The sequence below is a fragment of the Mustela nivalis genome (assembly GCF_964662115.1).
Source record: "Mustela nivalis genome assembly, chromosome: 4".
Lineage (NCBI taxonomy): Eukaryota > Metazoa > Chordata > Mammalia > Carnivora > Mustelidae > Mustela > Mustela nivalis.
In genome coordinates this window covers 148,500,927-148,521,611 of record NC_139023.1, presented here as the reverse complement: position 1 = coordinate 148,521,611, position 20,685 = coordinate 148,500,927, and the positions used below count along the sequence as shown (strand labels likewise).

General features: G+C 50.2%; 1 protein-coding gene across 4 annotated transcripts in view; it reads left to right on the top strand.

Annotated features, from left to right (window-relative positions):
- The window catches only part of SCARA5 (scavenger receptor class A member 5), a 119,407-nt gene that overhangs the window by 89,858 nt on the left and 8,864 nt on the right, over nucleotides 1–20,685 (top strand). For 2 of the 4 annotated variants that reach the window (XM_082728015.1, XM_082728016.1), the window contains exon 8: nucleotides 18,208–18,405. In XM_082728015.1, coding sequence (XP_082584141.1) covers nucleotides 18,208–18,405 — 198 coding nt within the window. The remainder of the gene's footprint in view (nucleotides 1–18,207; nucleotides 18,406–20,685) is intronic. The other 2 variants (XM_082728017.1, XM_082728018.1) reach the window with 1 other exon arrangement.

Below are 20,685 nucleotides of genomic sequence, written 5' to 3'. Positions count from 1 at the left end.
TCACCAGAGTTCATAAAGGGCAGAGCCAGCTTCTAAGTCAGGCCTGTCAGGCCTCGAGCCCACTCTCCATCCTTTGCTGCCTCCTGGGACTACCTTTTATTCTCTTTGGCCTTTGACAGCTTGGAGTCTTCGTGGGCCACTGTCTATTTTCAGTGGGTTTGATATGCAAGTGCTAATTCTCACTTCGAAGCTCTTCTTTCCTGTCTCATAGTTTGCTTACTTTCACCACACCTTGACCACCTGTGGCTCCACAATAGGCCAGAGCCCAGTTTTCACACCGGGGGTTCTGCATCTACCAGCAAAGCCCTGCCCTGGCCTGCTTCCCCTGTTCCCTCGGACTGGGTCACCCGAGCCCACAGGCCTGCCTGATGTAACATCCACGGCTGCACCGGCACACAGCAGGCTCTGTTCCCTCACACACCCGTTCAGGTCGCATAACCCTTCCTTCCTTCTCTTTATCCTCACACAGCGTGGGTGGGACAGATGCATGTGTGGAGATGGGGACAAGTTTGTGTGTGTGGAGATAGTCCAGTGTCTCCTCCCCTAAGTTTATGTCTAGTGACTGAAAATACATAGGGACACAGGGTCTACTTGGAAAAGGTGTCCCACGGCAAACCCTGCTTTCAGTCCAGGCTGAGGCAGAATGGGAGGTGCCAGAGAGCCAGAAATGAGCAACCAGGACCTGTCTGTATGGATGAGAGAATAGGATAGAAACTGAGCAGGAATGACAGAGACAGCAAAGGCCAGAAGTCCGTGGGTCAGAAATGGGCTGGTGTGGAACAGGCTATGGAAGGGACAAGAAGTGAGACAGATCGACCTCCCTCACTTCCGTCATAAAGAAAAGACAGAAACGTGACAAGAAGGAAACATTTAGGGAGGAGAGCATTGCTTTATTCTCTTCTCTGGCAAACTGGTACTGAGGAACTGGCTGACCGCTGGGGAACCAAAGAGGAGTCAGGTCTGGCCTCATCTTGAGGAGCTCACTGTCTAGCACGTGAGAAAGACTCACAAACACACGATCACAGTGGCTTGTGGTGAGGACTATGGTAGATGTTATATATGGAGGTGAATCCTGCCTGTTCGTATGGGAATCACTTGATAAGGTGTCTTTGACAAAATGGCATCCAACAGGTGGGTGTGGAAGGCCCAGGTATTCCAGGTAAAGAGAACCATGCATAAAACAGGAGAGCATTGCCCAATAACCCAAATAGTTTGGTGAGATGAGATTTATGGCCTGAGAGGTATATGGGGGTGAGTGGTCAGGAGTTTAGGGTTGACCTCTGGGCATTGGGAAGCCAGAATAGGTGTAAGCAGGGAGTGACACGGCTGCAACAGGAGGTGACTGGCCAGGCGGAGAAGCACACTGGAGCTGGGACCAAAGGGTCACAAGTCAAGGTCATGAAAATGAAGCCTCAGCCATCTGCAGTGACCCTCAACTCTGAGACCAAGGCCAGGATCACAGTAGGCAGACTCTCCCTCCCCCTGGAAAAGTCCATATTCCAAGTCCACGTTTCTCCGCTCCTCTTGCTCCTTCTCTTGGCGGAGCTGCTCCCCTTTTAGAAAGTCCTCCGGAGAAGTTGAGACGTGAGCTCTAGAGGAGCAGTACAGGTTGCAGAGTCACAAGCCTGAGACCCAAGTCCCCTGTGGCCCCACTGGCAAGGCAGCACAGAGGCCAGGCCCTCAGCCTCCCCTACAGCAATGTCCTCATTTTTTTTTTTTCTTTTTTTAACCTCCTATTCTCTGCAGAGGATTGGATCTGGCCTACCAGACATTCTGGTTTGCCAAGAGTTTATCTTAAGCCTTCCAAAAACAAATCTACCGACTTTTCCTGAAAGCTTCCTAGTGACCCCTTCCAGGAGAGCTTTAAATCGCTATGTGCAGAAAACAGTTCAATTTAGATTAATCCGTGCTGCCCTTGGTGTGACTGGCTTAAAATCAATTCAGGAGGGCCTGGAAAAAACAAAAGATCTGGCTCCTTTAAGAAACCAGGTGGTAGAGTGGGGGTGGTGGGGGGTGGTTGGAGGGCAGCTGCCTGCGAGTGCTAGAGTGCTTGGCATGGAAGCTATTGGTGTCTTCTGAAAGGGGAGCCAGTAAGAGCTGCAATGTGGGTCTGGTGAGGAAAACCTGCTTGGGTGAGGAGAAACAGAGCCCCTCTGCAGGAATGGGTGCTCGCTGGGAGGCAGAAGGGTGCTAAGAGGTCATTAGCAAGCTTGCGATAAGCTCTATTCTCATAATAAAGTACGTGAGAGAAAAGAAAATTATAAGGAAGAGAATAAACATATATACACGGAATGGTATTATATTTATTGGAAAATACCTGCGTATAAGTGAACCCACGTGGTTCAAACCCGTGTTGTTCAAGGGGCAACTGTACCCCAATTCTGCAGACAAGCTAAGTGAAAGCAGGACCCAACCGAGGGCCCTTGCCAAGGGCGAGCTGGAACAGAAGCAAGCCCTGGTTTGCAGCTAATGTTAGGAATTTGGGATGAGGTGTGTCAATGAAATTTGGGAAGGTTTGCTCCTTCTAACTGACCACGCGTGGGGCTCTTTCATATTGCCAGCAGAGGTCGATTGTTCCCGAAGCACCTACTTGTTTCATGGTGAGAAAGCAAGGGAGCATCACATGCCCTGTCTTTGTTGCTCTTATTACCCACATTTAGCTGACACTGCTGTCTTCGTCCTTCCAAGAGGAGTCTAGAAGCAGCCCCCACAAGGACTGGCATTCCCAGTTCCCTGGCAAACACATGGTGATTTCTGGGATTTGCCCCAAAGAAAACTTTTTTTTTAAAAATATTTTATTTATTTGAGAGAGAGAGAGAGAGCATGCGGGGGTGGGCAGAGAGAGAGGAAGAAGCAGAGTCCTCACTGAGCAGGAAGCCGGACATGGGGCTCGATCCCAGGACCCTGGGATCATGACCTAAGCTGAAGGCAGATGCTTCAGCGGCTGAGCCACCCAGATGCCCGTGAAGAAAACTCTTTTTGTAATACAAACCTCAGGCTGAAGGTGAACAGCAAATTTTCTGTAATAACACCACCTTGGAACCATGGAAGAACTGAAGTTCTGGTCTTTGATGTGGGTTTTGTATGAAGAAGTTTTCAGTTGAGGCATACATTAAAACCAGGCGTGGTTGAACTGTTTATGGAGAAAGCAGCTCAAACAAACTTAGGAATTGTTCTTAATCCCACCCCGCTGCTCTCCCTGCTCTGATGTTGGAGGTCGAGCCTGCCCAAGGCCCTGCAGATTGAACCTGGGAGGTCTGCATGGGGGCTTTGTGACGTCACTGAGTCAGCCATAGCCGCCTCTGTATTAAATACATGGCTCTGCTTCCCGTCCTGCCCTTGGACAACGGTGAACATCGCTGGGGTGTCCTTGGAACCAGTTATCGAGAGGGACCAACTTCCCTGAGTCCTGGCCTTCTGCCTGTCTCCGAAAGCTCACTGTTGTAGAGTTCTGATGGGAGAAAGAGAAGATGAAAGCAGGAGGCCAAGCCTGTGGACATCCTGGGAGGTCTTGTGGATGGTGTGGTGTAGAGGCGGGGGTCACGGCTGGCTTCCTCACTGACTCAAATGCTGGGCCAGTCCCTTGCCACAGGGCCTCCGTCCTTGCCCCCCCCCCATTCTCTTCTACCCCCAGCATGATCCTTGGGTCTTAGGTTGAGTTCAACTATTTCTTGAGAATCAAGCACCCCAGTCACAGAGCTCACATGTATTTCTGAATAACTTTCTAAAGCATGGACCAGATGGGGAAACTCTGCTGAGAGGTCAGATTACTCGCCCGAGGTCATAAATCTAGAAAGAGGTGTACATGGTGCTGGAGGCAGGCTCTGCCTTCAAGAAGTTACAGTAGCAGCGCTGGGAAGCATCCCAGCCAAGGACTCTCAGACCCTGAACTTGAAGGAGAATGGAACTGAGAGAGGAGACAGGGCAGGGTGGGGACAGTGTGGGTGAGGGCAGAGGGGAAAGTACCTTTTTAACAAAGGCCACCCATCCTGGACAGGAGATCTGGAGGTAAAGGTGTCAGGTCCACAAAGACTTTAGAGGAATGCCACATAAACTTTGGAGCCTCCTACAGCTACAGGCATGATAAAATGAGAGTTCAGTGGTTTTAACTTTCTCCCAGCTCAACTGCATTTCTTTCTCCTCCTAAAGGCCTGTTGCCACTCACTGACCCTTCACTGCCCTTTGAGATGCCCAAGAGCAAAAACAGGGCAAAGAACTCTACCTCTCCACTGGGCTGCCCAGTAAATTCCCATAAATCCCCCTCTAGGCATTCCCACTATGATGGGGTGAGCTCCTGGTTCAGGGCTGGGTGGGAAAAGCATTTATTATTTGATCATCAAATTTGACACAGCAGAGTGAACCTCTACAAGGAGCTGGGCAGCCATGAGTAAGTCATCGGAGAAAGAAAATCAGACCAGACTAGCTCCCAGTTTCCAAAAGAACAGGCAACAGAGTTGGGAAGACCAGCGTTAAAAACAGTTAAAAAAAAAAAAAAAATCCAGTGTACTAAGCTCAGTGCTAACTTGGGAGTATCTGTGCTGCTCTTTCTACCAAGCAAAGGCCCAAGGACCCCCATGAGAGCCCCAAGTACGCCCCTGGGGTTGGAGACAGACCCTAGTGTGGCCAGTTTATCATGTAATACTTCCTTCCCTGACTCTCAGCTTCCCCCCCTGGAAAATGGGTATTATAAGTACCACCCTCTTGAGGGGAGGGCTGCAAAGATCAAAATGAAACCAGGGACACAAAAGTGCTTTGAAGAGGCACAAGCACCATATTAAGTTAAGAGCAGATTACCGCTGGGAAGTAACATTTTATAAAACACACCCACAGGCCAGACCGCATTTTAAAAGTGATGCCCTCCAGCAGAGCTTGACCAGAAATTCCTTAGTTTGCTTGTGGGATGGCTTCTGTCCTTCCCATAAGGACTGCATTTCCCACAGATGTCAGGGCAGAGAGCAGTGTCCTGTCTAGAGAAGGTCGGAGCCCAGCGTCCCCCACCTCGGGGAGGTGGGGTGCAGATCCCCTGTGCTGAGGGCTGGCGGGGGCCACGGGGAGTTCTTTCTTCACAAGAGAAAGAAAAGTTCAACTTCCTTAATGGGCAGATGGTCCAAATTATCCCCGGGGCTCTACTCTGCAGCTGCAGAAAATCAGAGCCTATTTTCCCAGCCCCGTGTGTTTATTTCTATTCCACACAACCTCCTTTCTTTTAACTTGTTTTGCTTTGGCCTAGAAGGCAGGATAAACAAACGGAAGAGAGCTGTGATGTTTCGGACTCAGGCTGGGTTTTCCTCCTCTTCTAGTCTTTAGAAGCAAAGTGCCCTGGGCTCCAGGGGGCCCTTCTGATGCACAGCCAAGCAGGGTCTCCCGGAGCCCAGCCCAGTTCTGTTCCTGGAGCCCAGAAGAAAGCTGTGAATCCCATTCATACACCCGATCACTCACTCACTCAGTACAACGGGTTAAGCCCTGTGCCCACAAGTGAGGACCGACCACATTTCCCACAGATGAGGACCACAAGGGTGCTGAACAGCTTTCCCTTTCACGGAGCTTACCCTGATGAGTACACACAGACCTGAAAGAGGGAATGACGGTATAATATTGCTAATATGTGGGGAGCGTGTGTTGGGGCGACAGATCAGGGAAGCCCTCCTGGAAGAGGTGATTCCTATGTGTCTTACAAGGACCGACAACTGATAAGCTGTGTAGCTGGGGCTTGATCCCCGATCAGTCCTTCATGCAGTGTTTCTCTACCCCGAGATGCACAGATATTATCCAAGAATTGCTCAAAGCCCCTGCAGGGCTAGATTTTAAAGCACACCCCGCCCCCCAATGATTTCTGCCTGCAGCCCAGGTCTTAGAACCACCTTAACACCAAGGCTCCTGCCCTTACTCTTAAAGACACTAATTCCTGCAGACCCCGTGGGGCTGCTGGGTGGTAGGTGAAAGGCACTTTTTGTAAGAAGACAGCCGTTATTAAATTTTGTCTAAAGTATTAGCCTGGTAGTCAGCTTTGAGGTTTGAAAATGAAAGGCCTTTGCTCTTCTCCTTGGCTCTCCCTGGTATGCGCTGTGTGATCCTGGGATAATTGCTTGGCTTCTCTGGGTGCATTTTCTCCTCTATGACATGAGATCCATGATAAACTCATGGATCTGTCGTGAAGAATCAATGAGAGAATGCACATATGAATCACTGTGTACGGCGTCTGGCATGTCACAGGACCTGCGTATGTGTTAGTTCCCTTCAGAGCCCATCCTTGATTTGAAATCTCCGAGGGGGAGTGGGGGGGTGCTGTCTAGAGCATGGCTTGGCCGTATTTGGGTTTGGGGCAGTTCTGAGCCAGAGGCAGACAAGCTCCACGGGCAGTAGACATTTCTAAGCTTCGCCCAGCCCTGGAAACTGGTTATGAGATGGCAGCCACTGGCCATTCAGCAACCTCTTAATTAAGGTGTCCTTAATTAAGCTGTCCTCTCAGACCTGCTGAGGGACCCAGTGATGAAACCACTCCCTCGGTTGTGCTCTCACGCGATGCCGGAGAAAGAGGAAGATATTCTGCCTTTTGCTTCCCAATAACTGTGAAACCCGAAGCATATAGAGGAAAACAAGGTAGGGAGTCATCTGGATGAAAACCCCTGGAGCCATCCAGAGATGCCAGCACGCTGTAAATGAAACCAGATCCTGGCTGTAAACTCCTAGAACAGGCTCCCACGGGAGGCAGGACGAGCCCCTGTCAAGACCGGTACGGAGTGGAGAGGATTCCTGTGTTTAAAGTGGGATCAGGGGTTCAAGACTGACATCCAGGGCTCTTTCCAGTTCTGGGGTTCAAGGATTCAGAGCCAGGCGAATCTGGACTAGACCCAGCCTGCTTTGGGAAATTGCTTTTCCTATGTATATATTTATAAGGCAAAGAGAGCAAAGAAACATTTGTTTCGAGAAGCAAAACCCCACCTATTAGATTTGTAAGGTCTGTGCTTGGAGCCCCAGAGCAGCCTCAGCCAGAGTGCTGCATTCCTGGACCATTCTGAAGCTGCTTTGCTTCAAGAGTCACATTCAGCTCGCATTAGTGAGCAGAAAGTTGCTGACAGCAGGAGTCAGACTGCTGCTGACGCCCCTTATCCCCCTCCCTTAATATACTAAGAAGCCAGGAACTGAGCTCTGGGGAGAGCAGAGGAAGTCAGGAGATGAATCCAACTGGAGGGGTGAGCCCCCCTGCCCCCACTCCCTACACAGCAGGCTGACTTTGCAAAGAAGCTTTCAAGGCTATGATCCCAGCTCAGGCCACTGTCTACCAGCCCTCCTCAGCAACCCATGAAGACCTCTCAGGGTTGACGACAAGTTGCTGGGCAAAGTATGGGACAGCCAGTTGGCGGGGGGGGAGGGCGGGGGGCCTCCCAGTGACGGGTGCCCCTGATGTACCAAGGTCATCACATGTGATGTGGCTCCCAACCACCCCCATTATACCCATTTTAAGAAGAAAGAGGTATAGAGAGGTTGAATCTGGCCAATAGTGGAGCCAGAATTCGAACCCTGTTCCTGAGTCCAGAACCAGGCTCTTTCTACTTTCCCCTGTTGCCTCCCCTCGGGGATTATCACCACTGTGTTCTCCTCCATCCTAATTCCCATATCCACCCAGCACCCAAGAAGCAAGTAGCTAACCAGGCCTTACTGATGCATGTCCAGGTTCTCTCTTTGGGCATCTTTGGTAGCAAGGACCAGACTCACTGGGTCACTTCAAGTAATGGGGGCTTATAGTAAGGCCACTGGGGAAGACTTTGGAAGATCACGAATCATAATACAAACAGGCCTTGTGGAGTCTAGGATGCAAAGGTCATCCAAAATTCAAGGCAGTTCCGGGGGCCACAGCAATTGGGGTTTGTGGGTTCAGTCTATGTCTCATCTCCAATGTGGCTTATTAATTTCAGTGCCTTGAGGTTGCTTCTGCTCATTTATCTCCATATCCCCCCAACTCACATTCCTAAGGGAATCTGGGTGGTCCTGCTAATCATCCTCAAGGTGATCCAAGGTCTTGAGCCAGACTAGTCATTCATGGCATTACCCGTGTGTAAGGAAGTGCTCGCAGGCAGGGAGTGTGACGTACACCTTGGCCTTGTCTAATGCCAGTCTTATCGCATCTGATGTGAGAGTTAAACAAAGCCGGATGCTAGTTAAAGTGGTCAGGACAGATCTTAAATTAGTAACATATTCTTGCAATAGAGAAAAGAGGCCAGTGAGAACTGAATTCAACTTCCACGTGTAGAGAAGAGACGGGGTGATTTAAAGAGAGAATGAGGGGTGCCTGGGTGGCTCAGTGGGTTAAAGCCTCTGCCTTCGGCTCAGGTCATGATCCTAGGGTCCTGGGATCGAGCCCCGCATCGGGCTCTCTGCTCAGCAGGGAGCCTGCTTCTCCCTCTTTCTCTGCCTGCTTCTCTGCCTACTTGTGATCTCTGTCTGTCAAATTAATAAATAAAATCTTTTAAAAAAATAAATAAATAAAGAGAGAACTCCTCTTCAGGGAGTGAGTGAGTGGAGATTCAGAAGAGTCAGAAAAGTGAAAAATGACAAAAAGCAGGAAGGAGGTGGGTCCCTAGAAAACCCATCTGGGTTTGCTAACTGGTTCTTATCCAAGTTAGGCTCCTTCCCTCCCACAGAGCCTGGGAGATGGGGCCCTATCTTCAGGTGTTGCCTGGAACAAACAGTAAATTCTTTCGGAAGCCTTGAGTTTTCTAAGGCAGGCACGTTAAAGGAGGCTGGGGTCATTCCAGGGATATGGCCTTGAGCTGTTAGTAATTATGTTCTTTTTTGTTCAAGACCTCATGGGTCAAAGTTGAGGCCTCCTAGGAGCCTGCCTAGGGTTTGGTCAAGCAGAGAGTCTTTGTCAGTGATGTGCCCTGAACAACCCTGGACAGTGAGTATGACAGGTAAAGACTGTCAAGTATCTTTAAAAAGTATCTTAGTGCCTCTAGACTTAAGAACATTAGCACTGTGGCTTGATTAGCCCTCATCAGTCCCCTCCTCCACCTCACCACGCCACACCACTTGTCTTGGATCTCTCATGGTGCTGGCAGGGATGGCCTGGAATCGCCTTGTAGCATTTTTGTGCCCTGAGGAGAAGCATGGGTATATGCCTCTGTGTCCCCAGGACTGGGTCAGTACTTAGAGATCGAGCAACAGTAGGGAGTCTACAAGTAGATGCAAGATGTCTACAAGACAGCCCAAGTAGATGCAACCCAGGACCAGGGCCCCCAGTCGGTGTGTGCATGGAGAGCACATGGCCTCTATCCCAGGGTAACACCACTCCTGCCCAAGCTGATGGGATCCGTGGATGGGCACAGACCCATTCTGCATAGTCAGGCACTGAAGGTACTAGAAGCAGAGATACGGGAAAGATCCAGAGAGACGCAAGAAACATGAGGCATTCAGCTGGGGATTCCGATCATACCCACTAGCAAACTCATGCGTCCATCAACCCATCTGCCCTCCATCCCACTCGACACTGAATCAGCATCTTCAGCCAACCCGGCACCATATTAAGTATCAAGGGATCATGGACAAACAAAGCCCCGTTTCTCTGCCCAAGGGAACATAATTCTCAGAGACCCCAGGCTTTGCTTGAGCTCTCTCAAACAGTGCCCCAGTCTGGGGAGTGTCAGCCTGCCACCGTCTTGGTTACTGGTGTAACCTCAGACCAGCTAACTGTGTTATGGCTTAGGCGGTACTGAAAATGGTCTGTGTTGAAAGGAGCAGTGATCTAGAAAGAAAGGAATCTGATGTCCCGGTGACTGCTGGTTCCTTCTTCTCTCTGAATGTCAGTTCCCTCATCTCTAGGTGAGGGTTTGGACTCGGGAGGCCTCTGCCAGCTCTGATGTTCTGTGCTCTTATCCGTTGTAGACCATCAGTTCGTTAGTCAGGTTAAAGGGCAAAGACGACACTAATCCATCCTTAGCCCCTAGTATAATTCTGGAAGGTGGTCGGATTCCAGAAATGCATCTGGATGGATAAGTAAATGAATAATTAAAAAGAGAAATACATACATTGATGAAGACATGTATAAAAAGCTAATAAACATAATGCATCTTCAGCACCCCAAATCTGTGCACAGAAGGTGGAATCACCGTGGGTTCAGTAAATATTAGCACCATTCTCAAAAGCTAAGGCTGGTTTCTCTTTCCCCTACCCTGGAAACAGAGACACGGTCATCTTCAAATACAAACTCGGCAGTTGCCGCACTTCACAAGGACATCCCCGCATTCTTGGTCCTCCCATAAAGCATAGGAGAAGCCAAACTGTTCCTACGAATTGAGTGTAGAAGCATTATAATTCAAGGGTTAAAGGAATTATTTTTAATGTGACTCTCCATCAAAAGGCATCTTGCATCAGAGTCATAAGGCAGAATCAGGGGACTCCCCCCGGCCTCCAGAGAGCTCAGAAAGAATGAGTGATCTCGTGAAAAATGAAGAAAGAATGGTATAGACAGAGAATTGGCTCAAGGGTTGAGTTTCAAGGTCAGGTCCCAGCTCTTCTACTTACTCCCAGCTATGAGATGACCATGGGCCAGATCCATCACCTCTCTGAGCCTCTGTATCCTCAAGTATCACACAAACAGTTTGCACGGTGTGATCTCCAAGTCCCCGGCAGCTGGCAAATTCTAGGCTTCCCCATCGTTTGAGACAATGTGATTAAAAGCAGCTCTCTGCAGTAGTCTGTAGCCCCTACTAAGCTTGGAGAAGTCATTGCTAGAGATAGCCCCAGAGTATGTAAAGATTCCCAGTCTGGACACCATGGCTTGTTCTTCTCCATGCTCTGACCCCATCTGTGCCTCAGCACCCCTGCCCCTTGATGGAGGGGCCAGGCCAGGACTGGAGCGGATCTGGAGTCCTCCTGCAGGAGGATGGACCAGGGCCTCGTGGCAGGTCCCAGCGGTGGCCTGGGTGATAAGGGTCAGTAGAGCAGGTCAGGAAATGAGGAGGTGGGTTCTATGGTCTGGAGCTGCAGCTAGGCAGAAAGCTCCAAGCAGAGATTAGCACTACCGATGCTTTAGAAAGTTTGTTGGAGAAATGCTTGATCCTTTTGATCTGGGAGAGGGTAGGGAGGCTGCCCAGCTGGAGAGAGCTGGTCTTCTGCCCTGGGTTCCTGTTCGTGAGCTTCCTCCCCTGGGCTTACACAGCCAGACAAAGAAGTCACCACTTCCGAAATGAGCTTTTTTGAAAGCACTCTTCTCTGTCTGCTTCTCTATATAAGAGGAGCACCTCTGATTCCAAATCTGGCAGCAGGGCCAAAAGACACAGAGGTCCGATCCTGTAAACATCTGGATGTCTCTGCTCTGGGGTTGTACTAGGAGACGCTCTGCCCAAGATTTCCTGGGCCAGGGACCAGGCCAAGCTCTCAAGTCAGAAAACTCTCCAGGTTGTCCTGCAGGTTTTGGATGAGTAACAGTTCCTTGGTATTTCCCTTGACCTCGGATTTTCCAGAGTGTGCTCCTTTTGCAAAGAACTTGTGGTCATGACTGCCCTTTCTGCTTGCAAGCCATGGGCACATATCCAGGTCGGGTCCAGTCTGCGGGGTAGAGACCCCAGAACAAGAGAACTCAGAGGGTTCCCTCTGTGAATGAAAATCAGATATCCACGTAAGGATCGGTGGGGGGCAGGGTTTTCAGTGGGGTTGTTGGTTTTCATTTTGCTCAGGAAGGAGCAAAATGAGGTGGGCTATAAAGAAAGAGGTAAATGGTATAGGGAATGGCACCTGAGTGGCTCAGTCTGCTGAGCTTCTGCCTTCCGTTCAGGTCTTGATGCTGGGGTCCTGGGATGAGCCCAATGTCAGGCTCCCTCCTCAGTGGGAGTCTCCCCCTCACCCTCTGACCCTCCCCCTGCTCATGCTCTCTCTCTCTCAAATAAAAAAATAAAACCTTAAAAAGAACGAGGTCAAGGAGCCTGTCGGACAATGCAAAGGCAGTTATTAAAGGAGTCACACACAATTACCAAAGCCTGCGGTCGCCAGGAGCACTCTTACCCTTTGCCCTCCGCTGGGGCGAGCCCTCTTTCTGTTGGCCTAGGCGTGCCTGAGTTTTGTACTATCCAAAATGTCTGCCTGCCATTCTCCTTTCCTATCACATGCAGAGAGGTATCTCCTTGACCTCCAGTGGCCCCACATACTCCTCGTGGACCACTCTGGGTGTCTGAGGAAGACACTCGCTCCCCAGACTTACAAGAAGTGTCCTGGGTGGGGGTCACAAACCAGGCTGAAACCGCCTCTCAGGCACCACGTCTGGTTCTGTGGGGGGCTGACGTGTCTGTGTCAGAGTGTTTCCGAGGGCTGGCTGGTTGCTTGGTGGGAAAGCTTTGCCCTGGGGCAGAAACTGCTGGGAAAAGGCAGAGTTCAAACCCTCTGCCCACAGAAACCCCAACCTTACACCGAGTCATCACATCCTTCCCAGGCCAGAAAGGGGGGCCCTGTGGCAGTCATTTGGTGATTCCCCAAAGCCTTGTAGGAGGTGGCCGCTCAGGCCTGTGGCCATGCCTGCCTGTGGCCTCCCCTGCCGCTTCTTGGGAGGCCAGAGATACTGTCCACGGAACAGCCCCTGGGACAGTCCAAGGCCCTGCATTGGGGTAGTTTGTAGCATAATCAGATCAAATCTCAGCCTGTGGTTTTCCCAAGGAAATTATCCACAGAGCTGAGCTTTTATTACATGAAAGAAAAGGAGGCAAAAACCAGCCTGAGTGTCAAGTTCTACAAGACGGAACTAGGACAGAATTTTCGTTTTGTTTCGTTTCTATGAGTCCAGGGGAGGTCATGTGGATTTCAGAATCATTTTAATTCTTTTGGGGCATGCCGCATCCCATGAGCGGGTGACTGTGTTCAGCCTCCATTGTGAGGAGAAACCCTGAATCTGGGAAAAAGTTACAGGGGACAGGTTCCAGGGTTCAAGGAGCCAACCTGGGGTCTGGGGGGTGAGGTAGTCCTCAGGGCCGCAACTTTGCTTGGCTTATGCAGAATGTGGGGGCATAAACCAGAGAGACAGCCTTGAAATTGATGCTGCGAGTCTCGTAATTATGGTTACCACATGTGTCTAATTTTTTGAAGTTGTCCTGTTTCCAAGTATTCTTTTGCCTCTTCCATATACATCGAAGACTCCTGGGAATTCCAATATTTCAGCATCCAGATGACATTTTCCAGATTTCTTCCAGTACCCACCATATCATATGACAGACCACATCCTTATTTTCTCATTGGGAATGTATAGTCATTGTACCAATAGCCTTGACCTGGGGTCCAGAACCTAGGACCATCCCACCAGAAGAAGCCATCAGTGAATGAGTGAGTAGAAGGGGCTGTGATGTCATAAAGTGGGTGTTGGAGCTGTGGTTCAGGGAAGGCTCTTTTTTTTTTTTTTTAGAGATTTTTATTTGTTTATTTGACAGACAGAGATCATAAGTAGGCAGAGAGGCAGGCAGAGGTAGGGAGGGAAGCAAGCTCCCCGCTGAGCAGAGAGTCTGATGCGGGGCTCGATCCCAGGACCCTGGGATCATGACCTGAGCCGAAGGCAGAGGCTTTAACCCACTGAGCCACCCAGTGCCCCTCTTCACTTTCTTATCTCCTTACCTAAGAGGCATAACGACTCGCTCTCCATTTCCTTCCTTGTCTCCTCAACCAACATAGCACCTCCTCTCATTCTCTGTCCCCTTTCTGTCATTATTCCTGTCCGTATATTCCTGTCCATGCAGTCATTATTACCTGGCCATAGTTACTCCCCCTGCCCTCAGCTTTACCGCTGGTCTTTCCACTCAAATACCAGCCCTTCCAGTGATGGTTATTAAAGAGGGCAAGCACTGCATGGAGCACTGGGTGTTATACGTAAACAAGGAATCATGGAGCACTACGTCAAAAACTAACGACGTACTGAATGGTGACTAACATAACATAATAAAAAATAATAAAATAAATAAAATAAAATACCAGTCCTTGAGGGTAGCATATATCCATAGCTCCTAGAACAGGACCAAGTCTTTAACAGATGGTTAGTCATTTGTTTTTCTAAACAAAGACATGAATGAAGTGAATTCAGTGAAGTGAAGTGAATTCTGAGCAGGGAGGATATGGGGGAACTCTGAACGTCAGCCTTGGCTTCCTGGGTCGCAGGTGGCCTCTTCCTATTATTTTGACCTGACACCTGAACTGTGCCTGCTCTGAGACCCACAACATTCTCCTGTCACTTCTCTCTTCTACTTACGACCCCACACTGAGGCTTCTGCTGGAGGCTGGCCTGGCGTGGCCCATTGCCACCGTAACAGGCTGCTGACAGAGGCGAGGCAGGTCTGTGAGAAATCAGGGCTGACATCTCAGCTTCGGCCAACCCACCCAGGGCAAGCCCCCAGCCAGGGGCCAGGCCTCATTTGCTGCTGCTGCCTCCAGCTTAGCTGTCATTACCGCTCCCTGGGGAGTTTCTCTGTGTCAGACTGTCTCTGCCTTCCAGCTTCTCTCCGTGTTTTCCTTCTCCAGGACTCCTGTGTTCTCTTGCCCTTCCTCAGCCTTGACAGCCTGGTATGAGCTTGTGTTTTCAACAAATCCATATGAGGAGTATGGTCGAGGATGAAGGATGTGTAAAAAATGCCATTTAACATTTCAAGAAGCCTTCCAGAGTCATCCATCTGTGATCTTTCAGCGCCTTGAGAATGCTGGGGTTTTCTGGTGACTTCTTTGGTTCCCCGGTACGGAATATTCTTGGGGTTTCCCCAGTCCAGGCAGCACATAACAGACTTGTGGCCAATTCTAACTCCTGTCCTTTCTCATGTGGTACAGACGTGGGGTGTATCAATCCTGCCGTCTCCTCCAGAGGCTTATGAAATCACAGTCATCAGAAGGGGAGATCCCCCAGCCCACCTGGCCAAAAAAAGAAGAAAAAAAATGGTCTGAGAGTGCAGTACTTACTGGGCAGGGAGCTTGATGGGATTTGCTGTTTTCTCTGGCAGTTCACATAAGGGTCTTTTTGCCATCATGGCACTCACGTGTCACCGTGTCAGGGTACAGTGATTTCACCACCACCCTACATGCCCTACGTGTCCCAAGTGGTTTCTGGCTGCAAAAGGAAAAACAAAAAAGAGACAACTTTGACCTCTTCCACCTCTTCCCTGGCCTTAGAATCACTGAACACTGGAGCTGGAAAAAACCTTACAGATCATCTACTCCCGTCACTGCCAGATGCCTGTGCGCGTACATGTAATACCTTGAAATCATGGGGGACATCTCTAAAAATTACAGATCCCTGACTCCCGCCTACTGATCCAGTAGGTCCAAGTGGTCCCGCGAATCTGCATTTCACAGCCATTCTTAATGATTTTGATGTGTGACTAGATTTAAGACCTAACGACCACTCCGATATCTTGTCAAGTGAGGAAGTTCTGGTCCCCTAGGGATGAAGATCGCTACCCCACCCCTGGATGGTGAAAAGGCCTTAGAAGACACACGAGGGGACCCGAGCTCCCACTAGCAGCATTATTATTATTTTGACCTGGCACCCTGAACTCTGCCTGGCCTGCTCTGAGACCCTGACACTAGCAGCATGAATGGCCCGACACTGTGACCTCCCTGCCAGACCCTCCCCGGTTTTGAGATGATCTTAAGGCTTGTTTCAGCTGCTCCAGTGTTCTTTGAGTCCCCCAGGTAGCCCCCTGGAGAAATAACATAATGCTTCATCCTGCAAAGGAACGAGTTTTCATTCATCCGTGTAGCACATTTACTGTTCATTTCCTAGAGCCAGGCTCTGTGCTAAGTAGAGTTTATAGATGAAGGTGATAGAGTTTCAGCCACGAGAGAAGGAGGAGCAGCCTAGGGTTTGCTGAGGGTCTACAGTGTGCCAGGCACCATGCTCTGAGCCTTATACACATGACTTCATTTAGTTTTTTCAGGATTTTATTTATGTATTTATTTTAAGAGAGAGAAAGAAAGGGGAGGTGGGGGGTGGGGTAACTGGGTGATGGGCGTTCAGGAGGATGTGTAATGCAATGAGCACTGGGTGTCATCTGCAACTGATGAATCCCTGACCTCTACCTCTGAAGCTCATAATACACTCTATGTTAAATAATTGAATTTAAATAAAATAAAATTTAAAAAAATAATAAAATAGAGAGAGCATGAGCAGGAGGAGGAGCAGAGGGAGAGGAATGAGCAAACTTTGTGCTGAGCATAGAAACCTATGTGGGGCTCAGTCCCACGACACCGAGGTCATGAGTCCAAAATCAGGAGTCCAACACTCAACCAACTGAGCCCCCCAGGCGCCTCCACATGGTTTCATGTGGGCTACACAATAGCCCTACCTGTTGTCCCCATGCTGTGACATACCCTTAGAGAGGCTGTGAGTCTTTCTTAAGGTCATTCAGCTAGAAAGAAGAGCCTTCTATGTGCCAGGTGCTATTCTGAGCTCTTCATGGATTGTGGCCACCTCTCACAGATTCTGTGACACACAATTTCAATCGCTGAAGTCTGGAAGCATCTCACAATCGATGTAACTTGCCACTGTCACTGGCAGAACTTTTTCCTTCTTAGTAGCACATACAACAGTGATGTGCCTTATGAAAAGGACATCTTTTTTTTTTTTTTAGGATTTTATTTATTTATTTGCGAGAGAGTGTGTGAGAGAGTGCATGAGAGAGGAGAAGGTCAGAGGGAGAAGCAGACTCCCTGTGGAGCTGGGAGCCCGATGTGGGACTTGATCCCAGGACTCCAGGATCATGACCTAAGCTGAAGGCAGTGGCTTACCTAACTGAGCCACCCAGGTGCCCCAAAAAGTGCATCTTAGATTTGAGAAACTACTGTCCCCCACTCACAGACAGGGAGTGGCAGAGACAGAATTCACACCCATGTATGTCTGGCTTCACACATTCATGCTCACAGCCTAGTGGGAAAGTAGGCACAAATGCCAGGACTCAGGGCTGAGACACTTCGTGGGGACGTCCCCAGCTACTGGGCTATACAGCAAGGCCACCTGCTGGGAGAGTCTGGATCCTCCCTTGGTTTTCTGTGTTCCCGCTCCCTCTCCTCCCTGGCAGGTATGACTACTGGTCACCAGGTTTCAAAAGGTGGATAGAAATCCAGCAATCACACTCTTTTGGGATTTACTCAAATGAGTTCAAAACTGATGTCCACACAAAAACCTGCACAGGAGGGTTTAAAGCACCTTTATTCATAATTGCCAAAACTTGGAGGCACATGTTCTATAGGAGGTGAATGAATACATAAAGCGGGGCCCATCCAGACCATGGGATATTCTTCAGGGTTCTAAAGAAATGAGCTATCGGGCCAGAGAAAGACATAGAGGAACCTAAACGCATACAACTAGGTAAAAGAAACCAATCTGGAAAGGTTCCATATTGTGTGATTCCAACTGTATGACAGACATTCTGGAAAAGGCAACACTATGGAGAGGGTAAGAAAACCAGAAGCCACTAGGGGCTGGGAAGTGGGGAGGGAGGAAGAGGAGGAATAAAACTTCTCTGTAGGATACTGTAATGGTTGCATACATGTCCTTAGACATTTGTCCAAACCCATAGAATGTCCATCAAGAAGGAAGGAACCCTAAGGTTAACAGTGGACTCTGGGTGATAATGACGTGTCAGGGTTGGTTCACCGATTATAACAAATACGACCCTCTGGTGTGGGCTCCTAATAGTGGGGGGAGGCTTGCTTGTGTAGGGGTGAAGGGGAGACGGGAAATTTCTCTGGGAGCTTAAAACTGCTCTGAAAAAAATGAAGTCTATCTTTTTTTAAAAGATGTATGTATGTATTTGTTTATTTATGTATTTATTTAATTGAGAGCAAGCTGGCACACCCACCTCAGCAGGGAGCGGGGCCGAAGGGGAGGGAGTGGGAGAGGGAAAGAATCTTAAGCAGACTCCGCGCTGATCACAGAGCCCCATGCGGGGCTCGATCTCACCACCCTGAGATCGTGATTGGAGCGACAACGGAGAGGTAGGTGGAGGCTTACCTGACTGAGCCACTCAGGTGTCCCCCAAAAGGAAGTCTATTAAAAGGAGAAAAGAAAGGTAGAGAGAAGCTGGCTGATCGGGGGCCAGGGGAGACCTAGCCGGGTTTGTTCTGGTCTTGGTCTGAGTCCCCTCTGGCCCGTGTTGGGGGTGTAGCGGGGGGTCAGAGGAAAAGCAGGGCAGGTTCCCGGGCGGCCCCAGGAGTGTCCAGAGCACAGCAGTGACGGTGGGCCGCTCCCAGCAGGTAGCGTGGAAGCCGTGATGATCCGGCTGGTGAATGGCTCCGGGCCACACGAGGGCCGCGTGGAGGTGTACCATGAGCGGCGCTGGGGCACCGTGTGCGACGACGGCTGGGACAAGAAGGACGGCGACGTGGTGTGCCGCATGCTGGGCTTCCGTGGTGTGGAGGAGGTGTACAGGACAGCACGGTTCGGGCAAGGTAAGCCCTCTGGCGGACAAGGACCTGGGGAGAGGGCCAGGAGTCTTCGTCCGTCTCCTCCCAGAGCTCAAGTGCCCCCCACAGCAGTCCCAGCAGGGGGCACCTGGCCTCTGTCCCCCATCCTTCCTGCAGTGGGAGGCTTGCTGTCCCCCAGGCAAGCTGGAACGTCCTCACACAGTTCTGTTTATTAAAACATTCTTCCTTTCCTTGAATTGACCTCCTTTTATTTCTTGTCTCCTGTCGGATTCCCCTGTGGGCTCTCATGCTCAGCCCGGCTTCTCGGGTCCAAATCCCCTCCCACTTCGCTCTGTTACATTTTTCCGATGGTGCACAGCGAGTGTTGGATACTTATATAGTGCCCACTGTGGTCCAGGCTTGGTCCAAAACATGTTACAAATATTCACTCCTTTAACCCTTACAACACTAGGAAGTAGATAAAGATATCACCCCCATTTTCCAAATGAGGAAGCAGAGGCACAGAGAAGTTGAATAACTTGCCCTGGGTCCCACAGCTAGCAAATAGGAGACCCTGGGTTCAGACCCTAGCAGGCGGCTTAGGAGGCCGGGCTCTCAATCATTCCACGGGCCGTCCCTGACCGCCTCTGGGTCTTTGCTTCTTCCGATGAGTATCTCCAGTAACTCTGTCTCGTCTTCGTGTGACGGGATTTTGAAAGCCTTCACCATCTTGGTTGCTTTCCTTTCAATATGCTCAAGCCCGCCTCCCTTCCTGCCGATGCGACAAGACACTGTGAGGGAGGGGAGCAGACCTCCTCTGGGCAGATGGCTCCTTTGAACCATCCATCCCTTTCCCGCTTTGAGGAGGACAGCTCTGCCCAGCTCCAGCCCCCATCCATGGCACCGTGTGTGTCCCTCAAGCCAGTTCTCTGCTTTAGTGTTCTGGGCCGCTGTAACAAATAGCACAGGCCAGTGGGGCTGAAGCAACAAATTTGATGTCTCACAGTTCTGGAGGCTGGAGGGTCCACAGTCAAGATGTCAGCACGTTTGGTTTCTCCCGTGGCCTCTGTTCTCGGCTCCTCTGTGCCTGTCTTCTCCTTACGTCTTCACCAGGTCTTCCCTCTGTGTGTGTCAGTGTCTCTTCTTCTAAGGACAGAGCCATCTTGGATTAGAACCCCCCACAATGACCTTGTTTTATCTTAATAACCTCTTTTTTTTTATTAAAGATTTTATTTATTTATTTGACAGACAGAGATCACAAGTAGGCAGAGAGGCAGGCAGAGGGAGAGGAAGGAAAGCAGGCTCCCTGCTGAGCAGAGAGCCCGATGCGGGACTCGATCCCAGGACCCTGAGATCATGACCTGAGCCGAAGGCAGCGGCTTAACCCACTGAGCCACCCAGGCGCCCCTGCTTTCTGGTTCTTAAGGTCATAAAGTGGTTAAGGAAAGAAGGGAATTAAAATTAGTTGATTTCTTCTTCTTTTTTTTTTTTTAAAGATTTTATTTATTTTTCAGAGACAGAGGGAGAGAGCGCGAGCGAGCACAGACAGACAGAGAGGCAGGCAGAGGCAGAGGGAGAAGCAGGCTCCCTGCCGAGCAAGGAGCCCGATGTGGGACTCGATCCCAGGACGCTGGAATCATGACCTGAGCCGAAGGCAGCGGCTTAACCCACTGAGCCACCCAGGCACCCCTACCTTAATAACCTCTTTAAGGGGCCTGTCTCCACAGTGACATTCGGGGGTGCTGGAGCTTAGGACTTCAACACAGAAATTCGAGGGAACACAGCTGAGCACAGAGCACTCTGTACCGCGGCCTGCTTGCTGTGAGCACCGCCTGAGCAACACATAAAATGGGGTCACTCGTTACACACCTACCGACATGTGCTAAACATCCATGGCACCACATACACCTCCACACTCAAATACAAAATTCACGTTCACACACGCTTCTTCCTCCATCAGACCTTAAACTGCAAGAAAGCTGTGTGGACTCCCAGCTAAAACAACAGTCCCACATGCATGGTGCACAGGACTCCCCACACCCCTAGGAGGGTGTGCTGACCCCGTGGCTATGTGATCCTGTTGCTCCTTCACGGTGGGTCTTGGCCTCCCTGTCTGTAACTTAAAAGGGCTTGCAGACTCTGTGATGTGCCTTCCAGCTCAAGTCCCCTGGGACCTGGAATGTTCCTGCTCACCTGTCAGGAGGACAGTTCTGACAGGTGTGGGGAAGGATTTGGAATGATCCACTAGCACTCAGTTGCCAGGTCCCCCTTGTGACCTGTGGAGGAACAGCTGGCGCGGCCGTGGGGCCTCCTTGGGTCATGGAG